General features: G+C 46.8%; 1 protein-coding gene across 2 annotated transcripts in view; it reads right to left on the bottom strand.

The window, feature by feature from the left end:
- Positions 1–27,593, bottom strand: part of ARHGEF4 (Rho guanine nucleotide exchange factor 4) — a 207,709-nt gene that overhangs the window by 121,874 nt on the left and 58,242 nt on the right. For both annotated transcript variants that reach the window (XM_031008717.3, XM_031008718.3), the window contains exon 2: positions 7,774–11,271. In XM_031008717.3, the coding sequence (XP_030864577.2) occupies positions 7,774–11,271 (3,498 nt within the window). The remainder of the gene's footprint in view (positions 1–7,773; positions 11,272–27,593) is intronic.

The raw sequence follows: 27,593 nt of genomic DNA, 5'->3' as shown, positions 1-27,593 counted from the left end.
TACTTTATGTAATAAGCATGAATTAATATCAATTATTGATTCCCCTCACTTGATTTTTCTTTCTCAAAATTGTTTTAACTATTTTAGGGTATGTATCTCTCCATACAAATTTTAGATTATAAACATTTTAAAGGCTAGAAAATGTTCATTCTCTCTCTCTCAGACGCACACACACACACACACACACACACACACACACACACACACACACACATACACTTAGAACTCCTAAGCAGAAACAGTATGTTGGAATCTTGCCACCAAACTTAGAACTGTGGCTGGTAGACAGGAAAGCTATCCAGCATTCATTCCATAAAGTGGATATTACACCCAGCAGAGACCTAGGAAATCACCTGGTCCAATCCTTGATAGACAAGGAAACTGGGTCCCAGTGTGGTCTTAACCCAAGGCTCACCGTCAGGTCAGAGTGAGTATTAAAACACTCACAGGAGTTCTGAATTTCCAGTCTCCTCTCATTCCTCTTGCCCAGCCACAGCTATTTCTGTCCTGCTCTCTCTCGGTCTTGGTGTCCTTCCTAAGCCCCTTCAGCCAGGGGCATGATCCTGTATGCATGCCTTCAGCAGATGCTGGAGCCTGCTTCCCCTGCAATCAAAGGCTCTCTGCCCCCAAACCTGAAATCCCAGAGGAAAGAAATCTCTAAATGCAAACAGCACCTTTCACACCAGAGGACTGCCTCGTGCTGGTCTGCATCATACACGCACGCAGAAATACCCCACGGTCTGGGCGGATCACAAGGTCAGGAGTTCGAGACCAGCCTGGCCAACATGGTGAAACCCCGTCTCTACTAAAATTATAAAAAATTAGCTGGGTGTGGTGGCGGGTGCCTGTAATCCCAGCTGCTTGGGAGGCTGAGGCAGGAGAATAACTTGAACCCAGGAGATGGAAGTTGCAGTGAGCCGAGATCATGCCACTGCCCGTGACAGTGTGAGACTCGGTCTCAAAAAAAAAAAAAAAAAAAAAAAAAAGGAACGATGCCACGGTCTCACAGGTGGGAGGTGAAACTGGGAGGGTTAAATTCTACAGCAATCTACAGGTGAGGAAAACAATCCTATCAAGACTGCAGCTAGGCCGGGAGCGGTGGCTCAAGCCTGTAATCCCAGCACTTTGGGAGGCCGAGGTGGGTGGATCACAAGGTCAGCAGATCGAGACCATCCTGGCTAACACGGTGAAACCCCGTCTCTACTAAAAGCACAAAAAAATTAGCCGAGTGTGTTGGCGGGTGCCTGTAGTCCCATCTACTCGGGAGGCTGAGGCAGGAGAATGGCATGAACCCGGGAGGCGGAGCTTGCAGTGAGCCGAGCTCGTGCCACTGCACTCCAGCCTGGGCGACACAGCAAGACTCCGTCTCAAAAAAAAAAAAAAAAAGAAAAGAATAAAAGAAAGACTGCAGCTAAAGCATCAGGCACCAATGGCGATGGCAAGACTGAGGGGATTCCTCCACATTACTAACATATGAGGCTGGACCTTCCAGGGCTCTATGGCTTCCTCATCAGTTGAGACTTGGTTCACATGTCAGACCCAAAATCTCCAAGCCAAGGGTGCCCCACCGTCAAACCTCTCAACTCTCTTTCTCATTTCCTTTTATCTGAAATGATCTTACTCGCTCACTAATTTATTGACTGCTGCATGCTGTCCTGCTGTGAGGACAGACATCCTGCTGTATTTTCAGTACAGTGTCCGCTGCATCTAGAACATTGCCCGCCCACAAGTGGCACTCAGCGAGCTCAGTTTATCGACTTGATGACCACGTGAGAGGAACTGGTAGACTGGTCAGTAATGCTTACTGTACAGCTACAGTGATTAAGATACTGTGTCAGAAGGACAGACAAACAGATGAATGGAACACAAATGCCAGTTACAGGCATCTCAGAGACCTACATGTAATAAGCAAGGCCGTGAAAGTTTTTAAGAAGGTAATTTAAGGGATTCTTTTCATGACCTTGGGGTAGAGAAAAGATGGATACACTTGACAACATTAAAATTGAGAATTTCTGTTCATCAAAAGATATCATTATGCCCAGGCGCGATGGCTCACGCCTGTAATCCCAGCACTTTGGGAGGCTGAGGTGGGTGGTTCACTTGAGCTCATGAGTTCGAGACCACCCTAGCCAATATGGTGAAACCCGTCTCTACTAAAAATACAAAAATTAGCTGGGTGTTGTGGCTCGTGCCTGTAGTCCCAGCTACTTGGGAGGCTGAGGCAGGAGAATTGCTTGAACCCGGGAAGCGGAAGTTGCAGTGAGCCAAGATTGTGCCACTGCACTCCAGCCTGGGTGACGGAGCAAGACTCCATCTCAAACAAAATATATATATATATCATTAAAGAGGGAAAAGACAAGCCACACAAAATGGGAAATATCTGTGGCACATTTACCCACAATGCAATTCTATCAAGAATCAGTAAGAGAAAGACAACCCCAAAACAAATGGATGACAGACTAGGAGAGACATGTCCCACAAGAGAGTGAAAAAAAAAAAAATCTGAGGAATGTGAGCCCTTTAAATTATCAGGCCCAAACCCAAAAGGCATTTAAGACATAATATCTCACTCCCCCTCAGCTAAATAGCTACCTCTTGGAGCCACTTGCTATGCAGACTCTAGACTAACTCACTCTGAGGAGTCATAAAATACCACATACCTTATAGTTCAACAAGGTATAGCCAATCACCAGCCAGTGTTACTTCCATAAACCAGTGAGAATTCCTGATAAACAACATTTGTACTCACTCCCTCTCCTGATTCCTCCTTTTTTTCTTTAAAAAATTTGAGCCTCTCTTTTGTTCTCTGGAGCACTCTCCAAGGCAACTTGGAAGTGTGTCCCAGGCTGCAGTCCTCGACTTCCGTGCTGAATAAACTCTTTTTTTTTTTTTTTGAGACAGAGTTTCACTCTTGTTGCCCAGGCTGGAGTGCAACGGTGCAATCTCGGCTTGCCGCAACCTCCACCTCCTGGGTTCAAGCGATTCTCCTGCCTCAGCCTCCCAAGTAGCTGCGATTATAGGCATGCGCCACCATGCCCGGCTAATTTTTGTGGTTTTTAGTAGAGACAGGGTTTCTCCATGTTGGTCAGGCTTGTCTCGAACTCCTGACCTCAGGTGATCCTGCTGCCTTGGCCTCCTAAAGTGCTGAGATTACAGGCTTGAGCCACTGCGCCCGGCCTGAATAAACTCTTTTTAAACTAGATTCTGACCTTTTCGATTATTTTAGTTTGACAAGGGTATCCAGAGTGTTGAAAAGCACATAAAAAGTTCCTTAGGCCAGGTGCAGTGGCTCATGCCTGTAATCCCAGCACTTTGGGAGGCCAAGGCAGGTGGATCACTTGACCTCAGGAGTTCGAGACCAGCCTGGCCAACATGGTGAAACCCCATCTCTACTAAAAATACAAAAATTAGCTCAGCATGGTGGCAGGCGCCTATAGTCCCAGCTACTTGGGAGGCTGAGGCAGGAGAATTGCTTGAACCCAGGAAGCAGAGGTTGCAGTGAGCTGAGATCGCACCACTGCACTCCAGCCTGGGTGACAGAGGGGGACTTGGTCTCAAAAAACAAAAACAAAAGTTCCTTAGCCTCTTCAGACATCAGGAAAATGAAAACTAAAATCACAGTGAGATACTGCTACACACCTAGCAGAATGGCTAAAATTAAAAAGGCTGACAGTATCAACCAAATGTGAATGAGAACAGAGAGCAAAGGATACTCCTAATGAGAGAGTGTAATTTGATGCAATCACTTTGGAAAAATAATTTGACAGTATTTAGTATGACTAAAGATATGCATCCCCCAAGGACACCCCTAAAATGCAACCCACAGAAATATACATGCACGTGCAGCAGGCCCCTGACCCAAATGTTCACAGCAGCCCCAAACGGGCACAACCCCCAAGTCCATCAGCAGCTCACTGAGAAATACAACGTGTTATGATGATTTGGAGCAATTCAACATGATGATGAGAGATCTCCTGACCTCGTGATCCGCCCGCCCCTGCCTCCCAAAGTGCTAGGATTACAGGCGTGAGCCACCGCACCCGGTCCACAGGATGATTCTTAATTAGAGCAGGGGAAGGCAGACACAAAATAGACTGAGTAAAGTTTACAGCAATGTGTAAGATTTTGTTTATATAAACCTCAAAACAGGCCACCCCCACACCCATGGTAGTAAAGTAGTAACATGATAATGAAATGCAAGTGAACACCATGAGATGGGGCATAGTGGGTAGGGCAGGGAGGAGGAAGGGAGGTGGCAGGAAGGGGGCAGGGTGGGGGATGTGGTGTTTCATGACCTGGTGGAGGTCATCCAGTGTCTGTTGACAATATATGTCTACACATTTATGTATTATGCTGTTCTGTAAGTCTTCTCTATTTCTTGACTTTGAAAAGCTTTAAAGAAACTGCAAGATGTAAAATCACAGAAAATTAAGATCTCTACACACGATATTATCACAGCTATGTTACATATATAAAACTTGTCTGTGGAAGAAATCTAGAAGTAAACAACAAAATATTAAGAATGGTTGTTTTAAAAGATTGGGATAAGAGAACTGCTGCTCCTTAACACGAAGTGGGAATAACTGAATTCCTTGCAAATTACTCTGACCATCAGAGCCTGCTCTCCCAGGAATGCCCACAAGATGGCGCAGTCATTTCTCCAAGGGGAGTTTCACATTCCAGCACCATCCAGGGTTCTACCAGACAGAGGGAACCTTTCTGAGCTTTGCTTCCCTTCCCGTTCCCTATGTACCTGCTGTTCTCCTGTCTGTGGTCTGATGGCGCAGTGTACTAGGCCTTCCTCTTCTCCAGTAAGGAATGAAACATAAAGAGGAATACGAACTCACATTTATCTGGCACCCGCTTCACACCTGGCCCTTTGCTGGATACTTTATAATCATCATCTCATTTACTATTTGTTAAAACCCATGCAGGCTCCAACTGGGGCAACAAGGTGAGACTCTGTCACTACAAAAAATTAAAAAATTATCTGGGTGTGGTGGCGCATGCCTGGGGGCTCAGCAACTTGGGAGGCTGAGGCAAGAAGATTGCTTGAGCCTGGGAGATCCAGGCTGCAGTGAACCGTGATCTCGCCACCACATTCCAGTCTGGGAGACAGAGCAAGATGCTGAATCAAACAAAATAAACAAAAAACAAACAGAAAGACACACACACAAAAAAAACCCCAACATACCAAGCAGGCTGTCCAGGTGTGTGCCTGAGGCCCAAAGCACCTGCTCCATCCCATGCACAACGTGAGCACAGGGACCACTTCCAGGAACATCTGCCTTCCAGTATGTGCTTCTGCACCATGTATGTGTGTGCATGTGTGTGTATACACAGACACATAGAGACAGATATGTATATATCACTTTTTTTTTTTTTTTTGAGATGGAGTCTCACTCTGTCGCCCAGGTTGGAGTGCAGTGGTGCGATCTTGGCTCACTGCAACCTTTGCCTCCCGGATTCAAGTGATTCTCCTGCCTCAGCCTCCCAAGTAGCTGGGATTACAGGCGCCCACCACCAGGCCCAGCTAATTTTTATATTTTTAGTAGAGACGGGGTTTCACCATGTTGGCCAGGCTGGTCTCGAACTTCTGACCTCAGGTGATCCGCCCGCTTCGGCCTCCCAAAGTGCTGGGATTACAGGTGTGAACCACCACGCATGGCCTATATCACTATTAAATCAGGCTTGTTAATTCAAATACTGTAAAATCTTTTTTTGACTACTTGATTTAACTCTGAGTTGCCTAACACTAAAATGTCTTTTTACTTGTAAATCAAGTTATCTATGCATTTTCAGGTGATCAGAAACACAAAAGGGCAATAAGCAACTAAGTTGGAGGGGTGTGAGGAAATGGGCACTCAGATACTGCTGTTGAGTGTTGACTGCCAGTCATTTCAGAAGTAATCTGAAAGCTATTAAAATACCCCTGCCTTTTGTGCAATCCCACTTTTATATCCAACAGACATAAAAGCATCAATATCTAAGGACACATGCTCAAGGGTGCTGCTGAAGCGTTATTTATAAAGACCCCAAACTAGAGATTACCTCAATGCCAATCAGTAGAAGAACCGTTAAAGGAAATACAGCATGGCCATACTCTGAACTATTATGCAACTTCTAAACAAGAGCCATGAATATGAGGCGCTGGAGGGCTTTACCTGCTGTATTAAGCAAGCAAGAAAGATGCAATTTGTATGTCTGACCCCGCGGTGTAATTCCCTCTCCCCAAACTGCCCCATAAGCCCTGTGTGAGAACACAATGAAAGATGAGACACCTTAGCATAGGGCAGTGTTTCCTTGCATGGAGTGGGATTAGACGGTTTTGGGAAGAGGCCTTTTCCTTTCTACATCTGTATTGTTTGGCTTTGTTTTTAAACTTCAGTAGTAACAGTAACGAAAAAAAGTAACCCTCCCCCCAAAACAACAACAAAAAACCTTTAGTGTTTAACTGCGTAGAGATACACAGACTGAGGAGGTGAAGCCATTTCCTGCTGGTAGTGATCCTATTTCAATGTATGCTGTCCACTCAGCCTTGTGGGATGCTCTGCTGGGAAACCCCTTCTCGCCCAGCTCTGCCCCTCTTAGCAGCCCACCTGGCCTGGAGGCGCTCTGCCAGCACCTTATCTGCCGCCCTCCCAGCTGCGCAGCCCGTGAGCCCGGGTGTGGCTGACATTTGCCTGCAGGCGGAGGGGAGCGCCCGAGAGGCCACCGCGTGGGGCGGCTGTGGCCTGCGCTCCCCGGCTCTGGGCGCGCGGAAGACTCGGCATCGCTTGGTCTAAAGAAGCCGAGGGAGCCTTACTTTTTACTTTTCGCAGTCTCCAGGGCACGCTCTGCAATTTCCAGAAAAGCTCTCTCCTTCCAAGGGCAGCTGGGATGAGAAATCCAACCCTTCTCTGCTCCGTCCTGTGCCTGACCCTGCTAACCTATCCTGGACAGAAGCGGTCACTTTGTGGGAGAGACCATCTTACTGCACTAAACATTTCAGAAGCACCAACATTTCCTGTCTCTTTATACGAAGTAAGTCCAGCTGGATCAAATTCTAAATACGATAAACTAGAAGCCATTAAAGTACTAGAAGACAACATGAGGAATTTTTTTAAATGCCACAGTGGAGAAGGACTAGGTTTAACACAAAAGCTTGCACAGACCGTTCAATAGAAAATGGGCAGTGCCGGCCGAGGCGGGTGGATCACGAGGTCAGGAGTTCAAGACCAGCCTGGCCAACATGGTGAAACCCCGTCTCTACTAAAATAACAAAAATTAGCCAGGCGTGGTGGCGGGTGCCTGTAATCCAAGCTACTCGTGAGGCTGAGGTAGAGAATTGCTTGAATCCGGGAGGCAGAGGTTGCGGTGAGCCGAGATGGAGCGACTGCTCTCCAGCCTGGGCCACAGAGCGAGACTCCGTCTCAAAAAAAAAAAAAAAAAAAAAAGAAAAAAAGAAAAAGAAAAGAAAAGAAAAGAAAATGGGCAGTGCCCAGGGAGCAGGCAGTTCATACAAAAGAAAATTCAAATGGCTTGAAATTAAAGAAAAACACGAAATGATCGTGAAATGCCAATTCTGGCTTGTTAGCTTGGTAACGTTCAAGAAGTTGGTCACCCGTTGTGTTCACTGGGTGGGGGGGGGGAGGTGGGGGCTGGGAGTGTAACGGGGGCAATTTTGGCCTGGCCTTCCTATTTTACCTCTCCCCTCAGGAAGATTCCCGCCTGCTCCCCTCCTTCTCTTGCCTGAAGAGGTCAGGAAAGGCTTGGTGCGATTCAGATACTCACCTCACTCCCAGAAAGGTCCCTGAGCCAGGGCACTGTGCCCAAGCTGCGCGGACCCTGGCCTCCTTCCCTGCTCTCTTCCTTCTGCTCATCTTGGTTTAGCGTCTGCAGAGAAAGCAGGAAACTGGTCCGGCCCTTGGGAATCTTGGGTCTTTCAGGGTCCCCTGAACTGCTGTCCGCGTAGCTGTAGCTTCCAAGAGAAACCATGGAGATGGCGCTACCCCTCCTGGGGTAGTGGAGACCCATCCGCTGAGCACTAGGCCTGGGACTCAGGGGCTTGGGGCTCGTGGGTCTGCAGGGCGTCCCGGGGTTTTCATATGCCAGGCAGCAGGCAGAGCTGGAAGGCAGGGTGTGCGCGATTCCAGCCTGCTGGGCCCGAGGGCTGCCGGGGGACGCCAGCCAGGACTTTTCCGGAAAGATACCTGAAGGTAGGTACCTACCGCCTTCCTGGGCGGCTGTGCACTTGATGGTCGGTTCACTTTTCCTCCTGTGTTCTGGAGAAACTAAACTGGAGGACAAAGATGTGGAGGCAAGTGGGGGTGCCCAGTGATCGCTAAAAACATAGCCCTCTTTGTCCTCCGCCCGTTCCTCACAGTGGCTGTCGGTCTCTGCTGCGGAAAGAATTTCGGGTCCTAGAGGCAGACTCACTAGGGCGGGCTTTTTGGGGCTTTCGGCATCTTTGCTTTTCAGAAACGCCCGCCAGGAACCCTGGCGCAGCCTGCTCTTCTCCTTCTCGCCCTTGGGAGAACCTGGGGAACGTTCATGGGTGTTCTCTTTCTCTAGAACTATTGACTCAAAAAAGTTTGAAAAGGTCTTATGAGCCAAGGCCAACCTTGCCCTGAGTTTTTTCTCCGTTGTTTTGAGTCTCTTTGCGTTGCAGCTCTCAGAGGAAGGCCCTCGGCTACCAACATCCCCTGAGGTCCCCGTGTGCCCCGCTTCTGCCGGCCCTGCAGTCCTGTCGCCTGCAGCCTGCGGGACAAACTCGGGCCAGGCGCTGGCGTCCCCGTGGTGCAGAGGCGGTGCGTCCCGACGGGCCGCAGCGGGCGGATTCTCCCTGGGGAGCCCCTCGGGGCCTGAAGAGCCCCAGCGGCGACCCTCGGTGGTCGGGGCCGGGACCCCTCCTGGGCTCTCAGCGGCCAAGGGCCTGCCCTTCCTGAAGGAGGTCACCTGGGAAAACGTCGGGCGCTTCCCAGGCTCCTGCGCGCCCTGGCGGAGACCGCGTGGCGGCTGGGGCGGTTCCAAGGCGGGGACGCGGGGGCGCTGGCCCCGGGCTGCTGCAGCACCGCCTTCGGGGGCCTCCTCCGGGCCACGCTCCCCTGACCCGGAGCTCCGGCTCTCCCCACGCAGTGTCTCTCCCGGGGGCTCCTCTGTGCTCGGCGTCTCTTCCGAAGCAGCTTGGGGGACCAGCACTCTCCCAAGCTCTGCGGCCTGGGCCACCCGCTGAAGAGCCCCATCGCCAGCTCCCTGTATGGGGGCTGCTGGCAACTCACACTCATTACCGGCTGGTGTTTTCCCCCTAGTGGGAGACTCACAGGGGGTCTCGCCAGTGCTCAGGGGAGATTCTGGTCTTTCCTCAGGAAAGTCACGGGGCAGTGTTTCTGGAACAGGCCCCGCATTGCTCCTGGTGGCCTGAAGACCTTTCTGCTCCACAGCTACAATGATGAGGGCGCCCCTGCCCCTCGAGGCCTCGCCGCCTGCTTTGGGCTCCAGCTGCCGGCCCCCGGCACCCCCAGGCCCCTGTTCACCCTCCTCAGCCCCGGGGCCGCAGTGAGACACCGTGGCTGCCTTGAATTCTGAAAGACCTTGCAAAGCCTGTTCCCTGTAGTTGGGGTCTAGAACCATGGCTTCTTCGGCTGCCTTTGAAGTGTCTATTGCGCTTGATTTCTGGGTGGTCTCGGGGGCATCTGAACTGTCACTCACTTCCGAGCAGCCCATCAAGTCTCCACTCCACACCTGGGTCCCCTCACTGCTAGGCTGCCGTGGGAACTTGGCCCTGGTAGGTGACTTGCTTTCCTCGCTGAGCACATACTTTGATGTGTAATTACTGGTTTGGTTTTCTGCCTGGACAGAAATGCCCCAGAGGTGCTTCTGTGTCTCTCTCTCACCAGCAGCTCTCGGTGCGAGTTGGCTGCCTTGGGGTTCCTGGGTTCTGCTTTCTGGGCTTTGCTCTGACTTGCACTCAGCGGGCTCAGGCACTTCCTCTGCACTGAGCTTCACTAACTCTGAGGTGAGGCATGAAGCCACCAGACATGACCTGGAATCCTGTCTTAACTGGTTTTCCCCTAGGAGACCTGCAGAAGGAGTGTCCTGAGAAGCCCTTTGCAAGCGAAACCCACCGGGCTTGCAGGGAGCCCCACTCTGAAAAGCAGGAATCGGGCCAGACAGCTGGGTGGGTGCAGGGGAAAGGGTGTTTTGTGTTCTTGGATCTCGTTCATTTTCGGCCCCTTCCTTCACATGGGTCCCAGACTTCACAACATTCTGTCCCACGGGATCCTCGGGGCACTCTGGTGAAAACTCTGCTATGGAATGGGCCCTGACCAGTACCCTCATGTACCCACAGTTGAGTCTGGGGGATGCCCTGTTCTTGTCACCAGTAGTTTCTGGGGCACTATGGTGACGGTTGGTGCGTAGGAGGCAAGATGTCCTCAAAGGAGGCTGGCAGGGGACATCCAAGTGGGGCTGGGACCAGAGCAATTCTGTGTCCCCTGCAGGGCCTAGAGTACTTTCCTTCTTTGTCCTGGTCCCCAGAGGGGCTGTGTTGTCCAGTGGGCCTCTGCTAGGTAGCACCGGTGCCCTGGCCCTGTTGTGGATACGTGGCCAACTCCGACCCAGTTCACAGCACCAGAGAAGGAAGGGCCAGACCACTGGGATGTCCAGGTAGCTCTCAGACCTGGATTTCTGAAGAGAAACACTGGAGAGCCCTCTGAGGTCTTGAACAGCCACCCCCTGTACTGGCTCGGGACCACTGCTGTCTGTGGCCCTCTGTAAGCAGCACCCTGTGTGTTGGGGAACCCCTGCCAGCAAAGACTCTCGCTCCAGGCTGGTCACGCAGTCCCAGAGGTGTCCTGCCTCCTGTTCTCCAGCAACTGTGGCAAAGGCTCGCCACCCATTTTTGCAAGAGTCATCCTTTAAGCCAGGGGACAAATCGAGTTCTTCCTTTGCATGAAGCCCAGGAACACTGGTCAAATGCTGCTCCTGAGGGGGTCCAGTTGCTGAGACATCAGGGTATTCCCAAGGTGCTTCTATATCTACAGGAGTACCTCTTAGAGGGTGGAAGACTCCCCTTGGGAGGTCCCCAGACAAGGACTCTGTGTCAGAGGCACTTTCAAAGGGGTCAGTTTTTGTGTCTGATCCGCTTTCACTCTGCTGGGACAGCGTTTCAGAATCATCACGGTCTGTTTGATGGCTCCATCCCTGCTCCACTTGTTCTGCAGGGGATGTGGGGAGCTGGTTATCTTCAATCTCACCTTCACCTGGCAGGTGTGCACCTGGCTCTGGAGTCTGGGAGGGCAAGAAGAGAGGAGTCAGAGACAAGGCCTGAGGACATCTGTGCACATGTTTACACCGTGCCTGCCTTCGCCAGGAGGAGGAAGGCTCAGAAACGGCTCATTAGTTCCCCATGTGCCCCTAGGAAGGGAGGTAAGTATGAAGGGCTGCCTTTTATCAACATGGAAAACAAGTGATGAAGCCAAACCCAATCAGTAGGGAGAAAAGGTAGCACATCCTTAAAACAACCCCCTTAAAAATCAGAACCGGACCAACGCACATGTGCGTTTACATAAGTATAAAAATGTTGCATGAGTCATGGCAAAAAGCATATCTCTGCCTAACATTTTCAGCAAGAAGGAACAAATCAATATGTATGCATTGTTTCTTCTTATGTAACCAACTGGTTTAAAGTCAATGCCCTTGCATTTAAGAAGTGTTTTCTGAGTTTGGTTTGCTAGAGCAAAAAAAAAAAAAAAAAAACAAAAAAAAAAAAACAAAAAAAACAAAAACACAAAAAGTACAGCAATAACAAAAATGAGAATGATCGAAGTTGCAAACACATTTTGGGATGTTATAAAGCTTTGAAGACGAAGAAAAATACAGAACTGTGCAAGTATTTCCTTCTCTCGTTACACATTTCTTAAACTACTTATTGAGATATACATTTTCAAGCATCCATTTAAAATGCACAGATCTATGATATTTGAAAACTGTGTACATTCCTGTAACTACCACCATGATAAAAATCTAGACTGTTTCCATTTCCCCAAAAAGGCCCTGCCCCTCCCCGGTCAATCCCTGCTTCCCTCCAACTCCACAATGACCTGCTTTCTGCCACACAGTCTTGCTTTGTCTTTTCTGGAGTTTCAGATAAAAAAATTATACAGTAGCCACCCTTATCCACAGGGGATATGTTCCAAGACCCCCAGCGGATGCCTGAACCACTCCCCCCCAGTACCGAACCCTATATATATTGTTTCTTCCTATACATGCATACCTATGACAAAGTGTAAGCTACAAATTAGGCACAGTAAAAAATTAACAATATTAACAAAATAGAACAATTATAACAATAGACTGTAACAAAAGTTATGTGAAGTGGTCTCTCTCTCAAAATATCTTATTGCACTGTACTCACCTATTTTCTGACTGCAGTAGACCTCAGGTAACTGAAACTTTGGATAAGGGGGGACTATTGAATGTTCTTTTGGGTGTGGCTTCCTTCCCTTAGGCATCATGGCTGTAGCGTGTCTCAGTACATACAATGACTTGAACTCTGACAAACTGCTGTGCACAGCAGTCAATGCTCAAACTCCCCAAAGCTCCCCCAGGCCCAGAGCTGGCCAAGCACTCAGCCCCATTGCTCACGAAGGCTCCTTGACACAAGCTTTGTACTGAAGCCATTCACCCCACCGGCCCCTCCCAGGCATGGTTTCCCAGGACTTGTCATAAGAGCTTTCTCAAAGTAAAATTGCTTTTAATTCTTAACTGAAAGAAGGAAAACAAACACACACCCAAAGCCAGTGCTGTGTAAAGCTCTTAAGTGCAGGGTAGAACATGAGGAATAACATGATCCTGCAGTTTCAAGTAAGTTGCAAAGCAGAAGGCATTCGGAATAGTAAAGGAAACATTAAAAACCAAACCATTTGGGAAGGAGGGCTGTGTGGTTGTTACAGGACGTCCCAGAGGAGAGAAGTGAAGGAACCAGGGGTCTGCTGCAGGAACTGTCTCCGGCCGCTGCCTCCGTGGGGCCAGGCGCCCTGACTGTACGGCAGGGCCAGAGGCCTTCAGCGTGCCTACCTCCCACGGCAAGGAGAGGACCAGTGAGACACGGACATGAGCACGCCCGGACAAGCACAGAGAACTGTGCAACTGCAAGTGGGTGCTGTCATTAACCAGTGAACTGAGAAGGCTGCTAAGGCCGGGCAGGGTGTTCAGCTCAGTGACACCTGCCCTGCAGGGCGCTTGCAGCCCCTCATCTCACCAACCTGTCTTAGACACCAAGAACTGATCTAAGGGACACTGGAGCCATCCTCTCAGCATTGACATAGCTTGATGTCACCTTCCAGACTCATGCAGGCATCATTGCTTACATGAGCAGACACAGAGAATCCCAAGTCCCAAGTTCCAAATGACTAACGATCAGGACCCTGGTGACTAGAATGCCAGTGGGCTCGTTTCTGCCCTCCCTGCCCAGCATCACTGCCCAGGGCACTACCTGTGAGGCAGGGGCTGGCGTCTTGCTGGGGGGAGGGTCCAGCCTTTGTCTGAGTTCCAGGTTATTTTGGCAAGAGGCCTCCCTCAGTCTCAATGAAAACAAAAGCCTTTGGGGGAAAAAAAATCTAAGATGACTCTTCCAGGTAACAAAGCTGGTGCAGTCTGCGCAGCTGCACTGGAAGAGCAGGTTTGATTGATTGCAGTGTACAGATACTGAAATTCAATGAGTACATCAAAAACAACATTTGATTTGATTGAATATTGGATTCTAATCTTACAAAGAAAGACTTTCTTCCTGAGTTGATTCAGGAGCGATCCCCAAATAATTTCTCAGCATAAAGTGATGTAAGTCCAGGGTTATGTCCTGGGAATGGCCTGGGGCTGGAATCTAGACCAAACAAGTATTCTTTCTGCGGAGGCTCAGGGTTTTTACAGGGGTGGGAGTGAGTTAAATTTGAAAGTCTGAAGCAGGCAGGCTCCATTTTGCCACAGGCCTGGCACTTCCCAACTGTCTTATTCTATAACTAGATGAGGCTTTAGGGCAAGATGCTGAGCCTGTCTCCTGTAAGAAACAGCTGCAGTGAGTGTTCCACAGCGGGGTGAACTGCTGACTACCAGCCCATCAGGAGGGGAGGATGGTGTTGACCGGCAGGCCCCACATCCCACCTCCTCCTCCTGAGCTCACCGCTTCCCTGCCCGCTGCCCCGACGTTGGCCGAAACCTCCAGTGGAGCTAGCCTCTCCCCACCTCTCCTCTGCCCTCTGCAAACTCCTCAATAACATAGTTTACATTTAATCTGCACACTTTCCTATGTGTCATTCACTTTTTAGAGAGTATTAGTATGTGAGGACACAGTGTCCCTTCTAAAAACCCCTAGTTTTAATCTGTGGTATGTCCATTATCTTGGCAATCCTAATTTTTAAAATAAGCTCATTATAATTTCCTTTTTGACCTGTGACTTATTAGAAGTATGTGTTAGTTATCTGTTTCTGATTTCTATTTAATGACACTGTCATCAAAGAGTCGTCTGTGTGATACTGATTTTTTGAAGTTAGTTGAAACTGGCCTTATGACATAGTACAAGGTCCTACTTTGGAGATGTCCCATGGGTGTTTGAAAGGACAGTGCATTCTCTAATGGGTCGGTGCAGTGTTAACAAGGGCTCATTAGATCAGCCTTGTTGACGGTTTAAATCCTCGGAAGTCTTACTAGTTTTTCCTCTGTGATTAGGAGAAGCATGTGGAAACCTCCCACTGTCCTAGTGGATTTGTCAGTTTCCTCTTTTAATTCTGTTACAGTTCAGCCTTATGTGAGCAGTTGCATAAACAAGTTCAGAATTGTTACATTTTCCTATGAGTGGCTCCTTTATTACCAGTGGTAATAAAGGCTTTTTTACTTTCTTATCCCTAAGAAAGACTTTTTCCTTTAAAGGCCATCCTCTGATATTAATATACCCACACCAGCATTCTTTTGGTATTTGCCAACCATGTATTTTTTCCATTCTTTTATTTTCAATCTTTCAATGTTCCTTAGGTGTGCTTTTCATAACCAACATATAGCTGGACTTTCCAAATTGAATCTTTCAGTCACTTTTTTTTATTATTATACCTTAAGTTCTGGGGTACATGTGCAGAATGTGCAGGTTTGTTACACAGGTAATCACGTACCATGGTGGTTTGCTGCACCCATCAACCCGTCACCTACATTAGGTATTTCTCCTAATGCTATCCCTCCCCCGCCCCCACCCCCCGACAGGCTCTGCTTTCAGTCACTTTTAACCAGCGTGTGGCTCATGAGCATTTCTGTGATCACTGCTCTCTCTGGGGTTCTACCTCCCACTGAATTCCATACTTTTTGAACTCTTCCTTCTTTTTTTGTCCTGGGAATTTCTTTTGTGTGTGTGAACTCAACTAAAGATTGTTTAGGATGATATGTTTTACTTCTAGGTTTAGCTTTTGTTATGAGGAGCTTTTCGGGAAATGTGTAGTGGGCCGTGATTCTGGAATCAGAAGTTCTGGACACTGCTCCCAGGGTCTGGCCGCCACCCCGCCCGGCCCTGAATCAGCCAGCAGAGGCGCCTGTGACATTGCCAAATGCAAGGCTCTTTGTTTTCTTTTCTTTGTATTACTGCTATTTACTTTTTTTTTTTACAACTTTATTGATGTATAATTGTCATAAAAAAGCCACACATATTTCAAATGTACAGTCAAAGTTTTGACACACATCTGTGAAACCATGACCACCATCAATATGATGACCGTTGATCTCTTTCCCTTCTGCCTCTCCTCACTCCTCCCTCAACACCCTCTCCTTCCCCAGGCAACCTTTATCTGCTTTTTGCCTTTTCTAGAATTTCATACAAATGGAACCATGTGGTATGTCTTCTTTTTATCTGGTCTTTCCCACTTAGCATGATTATTTTGAAATGCACCCATGTTTTGTTGCGTGTGTCAGGAATTCATTCCTTCTATTGCTGACCCGTGTTCCACAGTGCAGCTATAAGGCAATTTGTTATCTATTCACCTGCTGATGGACATTTGGGTTGTTCCCAGTTTCCGGCTTCTCACATAAAGCTGCAGTGAACATCCATGTACAGGTCTTTATATGGACATGTGCTTTCATTTGTCCTGGATAAATACCGAGGAGTGGGATGATGCTGTATCAGATACACAGGGTAGGGGCATGCGTTCAACTGCTCAAGAACCTGCTCTCCATTCCCTTCCTCACTTCCCACAATGTATGAGGTCCCGCTGCTCCACAACCTCCCCAGCACCTGGTACCACCAGCCTTGTTCATGTTAACCCTCCCAGTGTCTGTGAAGCGGTATCTCCTTGCGATCTGGATTTGTATTTCCCTCAGGGCATATGATGTTGAGCATCTTTTCATGTTTTTTCCATCTGTACATCTTTTCTGGTGACGTGTCTTCAAGTCTTTTGCCCATTTTTAAAAACTGGGTTGTGTTCTTACTATTGAGTTGTAAGGATTCTTTGTATATCTTATATATAAGTCTTTTGTCAGATATATGTTTTCCAAACAGTTTCTTCCAGTCTGTGGCTTGCCTTTTCATTTTATTACCAAGGCCTTTTAAAGAGTAAAACTTTTTTTTTTAAATTTTATTATTACTATTTTTTTAGATGGAGTCTCGCACTGTCGCCTGGGCTGGAGTGCAATGGCGCAATCTCAGCTCACTCCAACGTCCGCCTCCCGGGTTCAAGTGATTCTCCTGCCTCAGCCTCCCAAGTAGCTGGGATGACAGGCTCCCGCCACCATGCCCAGCTAATTTTTCGTATTTCTAGTAGAGACAAGGTTTCACTATGTTGGCCAGGCTGGTCTTGAACTCCTGACCTCGTGATCCACCCGCCTCGGCCTCCCAAAGTGCTGGGATTACAGGCGTGAGCCACCACGCCCAGCCAGATGACATGGTTCTTATGCCTAGAAAAATCCCACAGTCTCTGCCCAAAGGCTCTTAGAACTGATAAACAACTTCAGCAAAGTTTCAGGATGCAAAATCAATGTAGAAAAACCAGTAGCATTTCTATACACTGACACTGTCTAAACTGAGAGTCAAGTCAATAATGTGATCCCTTTCAAAACACCACAAAAAGAATATAATACCTAGGAATACAGCTAACCTGGGAGCCAAAAGATCTCTACAGTGAGAATTACAAAATACTGCTGAAGAAAATCAGAGATGACACAAACAAATGGAAAAACATTCCATGCTCATGGATAGGAAGTTTATCATAAAACTAAACATATGACCAAGCAAATCCACTTTTAGATACTTACCAAAGTGAATGGAAAAATTATAGTCACACGAAAGCCAGTATGTAATTTTTTTTTTTTTTTTTTTTTTTGAGACAGAGTCTTGCTTTGTCTCCCAGGCTGGAGCGCAGTGGCGTGATCTCGGCTCACTGCAACCTCCGCCCTCCCAGTTTCAAGCAATTCTCCTGCCTCAGCCTCCCAAGTAGCTGGGACTATAAGGTGCATGCCACCACGCCTGGCTAATTTTTTGTACGTTTAGTAGAGATGGGGTTTCACCATGTTATTAGCCAGGATCATTTCGATCTCCTGACTTCGTGATCTGCCCGCCTTGGCCTCCCAAAGTGCTGGGATTACAGGCGTGGGCCACCGCACCTGGACTCAATATACAAAATTTTATAGCTAGAACATACCAGTCATAATCTCCACAAACAGAAAACAACCCAGATGTCCTTCAACAGTTGAATGGATAAACAAATTAACCATGCATCCATATCCATACAATAATACAACTCAGCAATAAAAAGGGACAAACTGACTGGGCATGGTGGCTCATGCCTGTAATCCCAGCACTTTGGGATGCTGAGGTGGGCGGATCACGAGGTCAGGAGATAGAGACCATCCTGGCTAACATGGTGAAACCCATCTCTACTAAAAAATACAAAAAAATATTAGTTGGGCATGGTGGCAGGTGCCTGTAGTCCCAGCTACTCAGGAGGCTGAGGCAGGAGAATGGCGTGAACCCAGGAGGCGGAGCTTGCAGTGAGCCCAGATCGTGCCACTGCACTCCAGCCTTGGCAACAGAGCGAGACTCTGTCTCAAAAAAAAAAAAAAAAAAAAGGGACAAACTATCAATTACACAGTAACTTGGAAGGACCATAAGTGCATTTTGCTAAGTGAAAGAAGCCAAACTCTAAAGACTGCATATTGTATGATCCATTTATACGGCATTTTGGAAAAGGCAAAGCCACAGGGATGGTAAACAGATGAAGGGTTTCCAAGGGCTGGGGACTGGGGACTGGAGAATGATTTTACTACTAAAGGGCAACACGAGGGAAATTTTTAAGTGATTGAACCGCTCTGTGATATAAATTTGCCAAAATCTACCAAACTACATACCACCAGGAGTACATTTTACTCTATACAAATTAAACCCACCCATACCCACACCCACCCCAGAACATTGAGGAAACCCAAGATGGACTATAGACTGACAAATGACTCTAGCTGCACTCCAAATTAATGATATAGCCATGCTGACAGGGGTAGCAAATAAAGGAGCTGACCTAAGTAACTTTAGAGAATGATGTGTCGACTGGATACTGAGAGGTTAAAGACAAAAAGAACTTTATACAAACACTGTACTTTAGTTGCTACATTTCTCACAGAGTTATGGGTTAGCAATCTGAAACTATTTTACATGTATACAAGGGCTGTTTCGCCATGTTGGCCAGGCTGGTCTCTAAATACCTTGTGGATAATGAGAACCAGGTTTCTTACCATCAGAAAAAGAAGTTACAAATAAAAGCTTAAGGCTAGAATGAATCCTGTGGTGCTGGGTTGGAGTTGGAGATATCAGATATCAGGTAACTTACACTTAAAAGTACATACATTTTTATATTTGTATACTAATCCATGCACAAATGCTTTCACACACACAGATCAATAGGCAGATAATGAAACAACATAAATATGTGTGTATATATGGGTTAATATATATACAACGTATGTTTATCTGCCCTGTCTGCTGGGAGAGCTAAAATCAGTGTCACCACAGTGGCTATGAACACACTTCAAACCCAAATCTTGGTTTCTAAATACCATTCTATAATACAAGAAGCCAGGTTCTTCTTGAAGAAGTGGTTGATGCCAGGACTGGGCAAGGGCAAATAGAAGGTGAACCTGGAGCACATTGTGGTGCCAAAAAATATGGAATTGCTCAAGAATTAAAAATAAGGATGGGAGCTCCTGAAGGGCACAGAAGCCAACTGAAAAGAGCTCTTGACAGCTAGTAAGGGAACAGTCTGGGTAACAGCATAAATAACCGTAGGATTGGATTATAATCCAAAGAATAAAGTAAACCCATACTGATACAAATAAGTGACTGGATACAGTAGTTCCCCCTTATCTGTGGGGGATACATTCCAAGACCCCCCAGTGAGTGCCTGAAACTGCAGATAGTATTGAACCCTATATACACTATGATATTTCCTGTACATACATATATACCTATGATAAAGTTTAATTTATAAATTAGGTACAGTAAGAGATTAATAAAATAACTAGTGATAAAAAGAGTAATTATAACAATACACTGTGATAACAATTATGTGACTGTGGTCTCTTTCTCTCCCTCTCAAAATATCGAACTATATTATACTCATCTGTTTTAGGACCAGGGTTGACCTTGGGTGACTGAAACTGCAGAAAATAAAATGGTGGATAAGTTGGGGGTGCTGCTTTAAATGCAAAATGGGGGAGAAAAGAAAACTCTTCCTTACAGAAGAATTCCAAATAATAAAATACTGAAAAACTGAGGGAAATAGAGAATCACCATAAGAACTCCACAGTAAGAGTTCCTGTAGGGAAGATGTACTAATGAATGCTAAATTATGATAAAGAGTCATTAAAAGGTCATACACTGACTAAGTAATCTCACTTGAGAGATTCTAACTTAAGGAAAGATTCAGCAATGTGACATGTTCATTGAAGTGTTCTTTGCAAGAAAAAAATGGATAAATGACTTGTGCTCAACACTCGGAAAATGATTCAGCAAATTAAGCTATATACACAAAATGGAAAATTAAACAGCCATTAAAAGCTTAATTTTTAAGGGCTACTTAGAAAAGAAAATAAAGAATGTGCGATAATTTTGTGTATTCTATAATTAAAGAGCATTTACAGCCATATTAAAAAACATTGAAATAAAAAAACAATAAATAATACTTTTTATTTGTTTGTTTGTTTGAGACAGAGTCTCACTCTGTCGCCTAGGCTGGAGTGCAGTGGCCTGATTTTAGCTCACTGCAACCTCTGCCTCTGACGTTCAAGCGATTCTCGTGCCTCAGCCTCCCCAATAGCTGGGATTACAGGCAAGTGCCACCACGCCTGGCTAATGTTTGTATTTTTAGTAGAGACAGGGTTTCGCCATGTTGGCCAGGCTGGTCTCAAATTCTTGGCTTCAAGTGATCCACCCACCTTGGCCCCACAAAGTGCTGGGATTACAGGCATGAGCCACCAAGCCTGGCCAGTGTTTTTTTTATAGTCAAAATTGTTCCTCTCCTCTAATTGCCACATAAAACAGTTAAATTATCTTCATAATTTAAAAATATTTGGAAAAAAGTTGGGCTTCCTTTTATATACATGTAAATCATAGGTCATTCTGTCAGGAATTCCAACAAACCACCAGCTCCAGAAGGGGCCATGGCAATCACTTCTTTGTAGTCCGTACAATGTTTAGGTGCAAGTTCTGACATACAGAAGAATCTCAGTGTTTGGATCCTGACTGTCAATATTCCTAGCTGTTATATCAAATGGATGGAGTCTTTTTTCTCTTCAGGTGGCAACTTCTATTTCATCAGTGGGGAACTGCACTTCTAGCCGAACCTGGCAGTAATGAGGCTGTGCTCCCCTCCCCCCAGAGCAGGGTCAGAAGAGGCCCACTAAGTCCCAATACTTAAATAAGGTCCCAAGGCCCATAATATAACACCCAAACTGTGCAGAATAAATAGAAAATTACTTCTCATATCAAGAAGCAGAAAAATCTCTATTTGGATGGGACAAGGCAATCAACAGAGGCCAACACCAAGACAGCAGAGAGATGCACCAGTCAGGATGGCTGTTCCTAAAGAAGCCAGGAATAACACTTGCTGGTGGGGCTGTGGAGAAAAGGGAGCTCTTACACACTGTGGTGGGAATGCAAATAAGCACAGCCCCTGTGGAGAGCAGTTTGGAGATTTCTCAAACAACTAAAAATAGAACCACCATTTGACCCAACTATCTCACTACAGGTTATCTACCCAAAGGAAAAGAAATCATTATATCAAAGAGACACCTGCACTTCTGTGTAGTGCTATTCACAATACCAAAGACATGGAATCAACTTAGGTGCCCATCAGTGGTGGGCTGGATAAAGAAAATGTGGTACATATATGCCATGGAGAACTATGCAGCCATAAAAAAGAACAAAATCAAATCCTTTGTGTAAATGGATGGAGCTAGAGGCCACCATCCTAAGTGAATTAATGCAGAAACAGAAAACTGAATATTCCATGTTCTCACTTATAAGTGGGAGCTAAACACTAGGTACACACAGGCACAATCACGAGAATAATAAACATTTGGGGGAGGGGAGCAAGGGTTGAAAACTACCTATTGGGTACCATGTTCACTACTTGGGCAAGAGAATCAGTAGAAGCCCAAACCTCAGCGTCATGCAACATGTAACCAACCTGTACATGTACAGCTTGGATCTTAAAAAAATGTCAGTCAGGTGCGGTGCCTCACGCCTGTAATCCCATCACTTTGGGAGGCCAAGATTGGTGGATCATGAGGTCAAGAGATCGAGACCATCATGGCCAACATGGTGAAACCCCATCTCTACTAAAAATACAAAAATTAGCTGGGTGTGGTGGCACGTGCCTGTAATCCCAGCTATGCGGGAGGCTGAGGCAGGAGAATCACTTGAACCCCGGGAGGGAGAGGTTTCAGTAAGCCGAGATCACGCCACTGCACTCTAGCCTGGCGACAGCAAGACTCTGTCTTGGGAAAAAAAAAAAAGAAAAAAGAAAAAAAAAAAGTCAAGATAAACAGGAAAAAACAAAACAAAACAAAACCAGCAGAGATGTTAGCATTATCTGACAAGGATTTCAAAACAGGCACCATAAAAATTCTAAATGAAGAAACTGAAAGACTCAAAAAAAAATAAGCAGAAGATATAAAGAACAGCAGAGGGAAATTTTATAACTGCAAACTATAATAACAAATAAAACCTCGATGAGTGAGTTCTAAAGCAATATAGAAAAGGCAGAGGACAGAATCAGAGAACTTGAAAATGGAACAATGGAAATTACACAATCTGGGCACCAGAGATAAGACACTGAAAAAAGAACAAAAAAACAGAGCCTTAAGGACCTGTGGGGCTATCCCAGGAAAACAGGTTTTCCATCTCTTCTTGGGTTTTAGAAATTGAAGCAGAAATTATAAGAATGTCAGATGTAGTTCTCAAAATATGTAGAGGAAGTATTTAGGGCAAATAAACGATAACTGAAGGATGGTACGGACCCGATAGGACGGAGGCCTCTGCATGCACTCACGCTGGGAAAATGTCAACATAATGTGCCGAGAGGATTACATATGCAGGGCTTGCGTGCTACAAACTACAACATGCTTGGTTCTCTTTTCTTTTCCTTTTTTCTTCTCTTTTCTTCTTTTCTTTCTTTCTTTTCTTTCCTTTCATTTTTGAGATGGAGTCTCGCTCTGTCACTCAGGCTGGAGTGCAGTGGCGCTATCTCGGCTCACTGCAACCTCCGCCTCCCAGGTTCAAGCGATTCTCCCACCACAGCCTCCCGAGTAGCTGGGATTACAGGCACCTGCCACCATGCCCAACTAATTTTTGTGTTTTTAGTAGAGACAGGGTTTTACCATGTTAGCCAGGCTGTTCTCAAGCTCCTGACCTCAAGTGATCTGCCCACCTTCGCCTCCCAAAGTGCCCAGCTTTGGGCTTTCTTTTTACTTCTCTTGTATCCTGGCCTGGGAACCAGAGAACCCGCAGTTCTGTCAACAGACAGAAAGGAAGGAGGGAGGGAAGGAGAGAGGGAGGGAGGGAGGGTTAAAAGCTTGCTCTCTGTTTCATTTGTACCCACAGAATTTTAATTTATAGAGGTGACTAAGTGACAAAATGGAGAGGCTAATGCCATTGAAAGGATTTTTATTACTTAAAATTTCCAAGAGAAGGGACACACCAGGCCGCATGGGACCACATGAAGAAGCACCGGTGTTGCTCTGGAGGCAGAGGGGAAACCAAGGCCAGAACCATTCTTGGGGTTTCTGAGTGAAAAGACAAGGAAGGCAGGGTAAACCAGTTAAAACCAGCTGGCATGAATAACTCTGGTGGGCTTTGAGGCATAAGGGCTGTCCTCGTTGTCTGGTATCTGGCCCTGGGCTGATTTAGGACAGGCAGACCATTGGCTTTGTGTGTGAGAGTTTAAGGAGGTTCTTTCAGAACATGGACTCGGGCCGGGCACGGTGGCTCAGGCCTGTAATCTCAGCACTTTGGGAGGCCAGGGCAGGCAGATGACCTGAGGTCAGGAGTACGTGACCAGCCTGGCCAACATGGCGAAACCCCATCTCTACTAAAAATACAAAAATTAGCCGGGTGTGGTGGCAGGCGCCTGCAGTCCCAGCTACTTGGGAGGCTAAGGCAAGCGAATCACTTGAACCCGGGAGGCAGAGGTTGCAGTGAGCTGAGACTGCGTGATTGCACTCCAGCCTGGGCAACAAGAGCGAAACTCTGTCTCAAAAAAAAAAAAAAAGAATATGGGCTCTGGATCGCAGGGGAGATGTGAACAACATTGGCCATTAATTTGGCCCTATGATGAATGGATGCCAAACAGACTCTCTTTGGCCAAAGTTCCAGCAAGAGGAAAGCCCAGCAAGGGCCATGCACACCCAATGGCAGCAGTGGCCTGGTCAGCGACAACAACAGATCCCAGGGAGGCCACACCAGCCCAGCAGGGTGATCTGCTCAGAGTACAACCCAGGCAAGCCAACGCCCACCTGCCAGGCTCAGGCTATGTCAGCAGCCTGTGTGTCTCCTGGCCCTCCACCCAGCAGCAGAAATCAGCCTGCAGCTAGGGTCTCCCAATCCTCCACCCAACGGTGGAGAACAGTCTCCACTCAGACTCTGCAGCTCCAGGCCCTTTCCAGGGGCAGAAGGTGGCCAAGACAGCTGCTTCTCTCCCCCAGTGGCAGTGGCAGAGGCAGAGACAGAGTGGGAAGCCCACCAGCACTGGGTACTTGGAGAACAGGCCAGGGAAAGTGCTGTCTATCCTGTGGGTCAGGATTCCCTGCTGACCTGCTGACATCACCAAGAGAGATCAAAAGAAGGCCCAAGCAGAAGCAAGAAGCCAACCAGGATAGCATTGCAAATGCTCAGAAAACTAAACTGTCACTGGAACTGTAGCCAACAAAATAGGCTAGAGCTACATGCTAAATCTAAATAGGGCAAATCCTTGCTACAATAGAAGATCTAAATAGGGTCAAGAGTCTTTTAACATAAGATCCAGAATGTCTACACTATAATTCAAAATCACTCGTCACAACGAGAATCATCAAAATCACAACCTGAATAAGAGAAAACAATCCATTGACCCCAACACTGAGAAGAACCAGACAGAACAACCCAACAAAGATTTTGAAGCAGCCACCAGAAAACTGCTTCAATAAGTAATTATCAATATCCTTGAAACAAATGAAAAAAGATAAAGCTTCAAAAAAGACATTATAAAAAAGAAGCAAATACAAATCATAGAACTGAAAAGTATGGTGATGGAAACAAAACTGAATGAATGGATTTGACAGCAGAATGGAGGGCACAGAAGACAGAATCAGTGACCTTAAGGACAAGCCAATAATTTAAGATCTAACAACCTTAAAATATGTATACACCAAACAAGACCTTCAAACTACATAAAACAAAAATGGATGGAGCTCAAAAAAGAAATAGAAAAACCCACAGTTATAGTTGAGGACTATCAGCAATAGATAGGACTACTAGACAGATTATTAGCAAAAATAAAGAACAACTAAATAACGTAATCTAAGTGGATCTAATTGACATTTATAGAACAGCCCACTCAACATCAGCAGAACATACATTTTTTTTAATGTCCATGAAACATTCACTGAAATAAACCTCCTGGGTCACAAAACAAACCTCAACAAATTTAACACAATTGATATCATACAGAGTATGGTCTCTGATTGTATTAGAATCAAACAGGAAATCAACAACAGAAAAACAACAAGAAAATGCTCTAACAGTTGGAAATTAAATAACATATTTTCCATAGTTCAAAGAGGAAGTCTCAAGGAAAGTTTTAAGAATACACAGAACTGAATGAAAATTAAAACGCAGCATATGAAAAGCTAAGGCCACCTACATGATCATACATCTGCAAACCTAAGCTTCTCCACTGCTCGGTCCTCCAGTCTCTGTGAACAGTCATCCAAGCCAGGCCCTTGGGTCTCCCTTGTAACCCATCGCCCTCCCACCCCCTTGGATTCCAATCAAATCACACTCACCTCTCTGTCCCACTGCTGCTTCTGCGTTTCAGGCCATCACCCTCTTCCACCTCCTAAGCAGTGCACCAGCCTTCTCTAGCCACAGTCCTCTCCATCCCCAGAGCACCATCAGATGAGCTTCCCAAAGGCTCCCTCTCACCTGCTTAGAGTCTTTGGCGGCTCTCCCGTCTGCCTTCCAGTGCGCTTTGTCCCTCTGGCTCCCTGAAGTCCACAGGTCAAGAGTATTGAACCACTGCACAGCAGACACACATGCTGTCCCTTCTGCCCGGGCCATCCCCCTTCCCAGTCCTGCTCATCATTTCAGGCTCAACTTAGATATTCTTCCTCCAGGAAACTGCCCTGGCTTCAGCGAGGGAGGCCTCCTGAGTGCTGCACAGTGCTGTGTGTTCACTCTTCTGCAGCATTCATTAGGCTGGGTTATAATTGCCTGTGATCAATTATCATTCCCCCATGATACTTGAAAGCATGGGCACTGAGGTGGGCAGAATTTTGGCCTCCATAACCTCCACCCTCCTGGTATTATGCCCACGAATATGTTATGTTATGAAGCAAAGAAAACTGCAAATGCAATTAAGGTTACTAGTCAGTTGACCTTAAAATAAAGAGAGTACCCTGGCTGGGCTGGATGTAATCACATGCTTAGAAGCAGAAGAGGAAGGCAGTGAGATGTGGCAGAAGCCAGGGATTCCCAGGTGTCAAAGAGCTGATGCTTCCTTGCTGGCTGTGAGCTGGAGGGGCTACATGCAAAACTGATGCTACAATAGAGAATTCCACGCTCGGGCAAGAAGCTGGGAATATGAGCTGCATGCGTGTGTTTGGGAGTGGGCTGGGGATCTTCCTGGGGCCTCTATCAAACTGAACCCCTGGTGCACTGCAGCCAGGCTGTCAAATGCTGTCCACAGAGACTACAATCCGTCTGTCACTGGCTCCATCAGCTGTGCGAGTGTGTGAGCTGCAGGGCCTTCCTTTCCAGTGCTTGTGACTCTGGCTTAGTCCTGAAAAAGGTGTGGGCTTAGTCTGCCTTCTCATCTGCCTGTCATTGTTGTGTTCGCACCTACTGCCTTCTCCTCACAGGTGTATCCTGGCTGCTCACAGGACCCTGAATGTGTGTCTGCCCAAAGCACTTCATGGCCCCTGGGAACCCAGGCCTTCCTTTCTCTCTCATCCTCTGGGCAACCTAGCAGTGCTGCTGCCTCAGGAAGCCCTCTCAGTCCAGATCCACTATGATGTACTCCTTTCTACACTGTAAAATTTACTCGTTCACTGCCTCATGCTGAGTCTCTGCTCCATGCCAGGCCCTGTGCTTGGCACTAGGGACATGAAGAAAGATGCAGCGTCCAATCGCATCTCCATAGGGGCACACTGACCTGGAGAAGCGACATAACCGCTTACCCTGATACTCCCTGTGGAAGGCTCCCCGCTTCTTCACCACCAGGCCTGAGTACAGGATTTGAAATGGTGCCTGTGAACGCAGCGGTGCCCGGCACATTGTCAGCCTGCTGCACAAGGTTGGCTGCAACCATTCCACCCTCACACTCTGGATAGATTCAGGTCTGTCGTGTTCCTGCCCAGAGAGGGCTCTAGCCTGGGGGCATCTTTGTGCTCAAGGCACAGGGAGGAAATGTGGATAACATGAAACAACTGCTCTACATATAAAAGAAAATGCATTTCCCTATTTATAAATTTAAATATTAATCTCAGCACACACATGCATAACCCTGTATTCTGCCTGTACTTGTAAATTTATTCTGGCACACTCACCATGTGTTATATGAAGGTTTGTTTTGTTGCTTAAACCTAAAAAGCAAATGCAGCTAAAGTAGTTTCTGTCGCCCGGTATTTGCCAATCTGCAGCCTTCACGTTCATTACCTCTTTTGATCTTCCCAATTGCTTTGTGTATTACCCTCACCCCCAGTGCTGAATCAGTAGCAACATGGTATTTTAGAAAAATGAAAAGACTTTTCTGGAAGAGTCGCCACCCAGCCGTGTGTCTGTGAGTCAGGGACCTGACCTGCCTGAACCTCAGCTTCCTCATCTTCAGATGGAAGAG

The sequence above is a fragment of the Gorilla gorilla genome, chromosome 11 (genome assembly GCF_029281585.2).
Source record: "Gorilla gorilla gorilla isolate KB3781 chromosome 11, NHGRI_mGorGor1-v2.1_pri, whole genome shotgun sequence".
NCBI lineage: Eukaryota > Metazoa > Chordata > Mammalia > Primates > Hominidae > Gorilla > Gorilla gorilla.
Note: the sequence above shows the minus strand (reverse complement) of the source record. Positions and strands in the feature narration are given on the sequence as shown.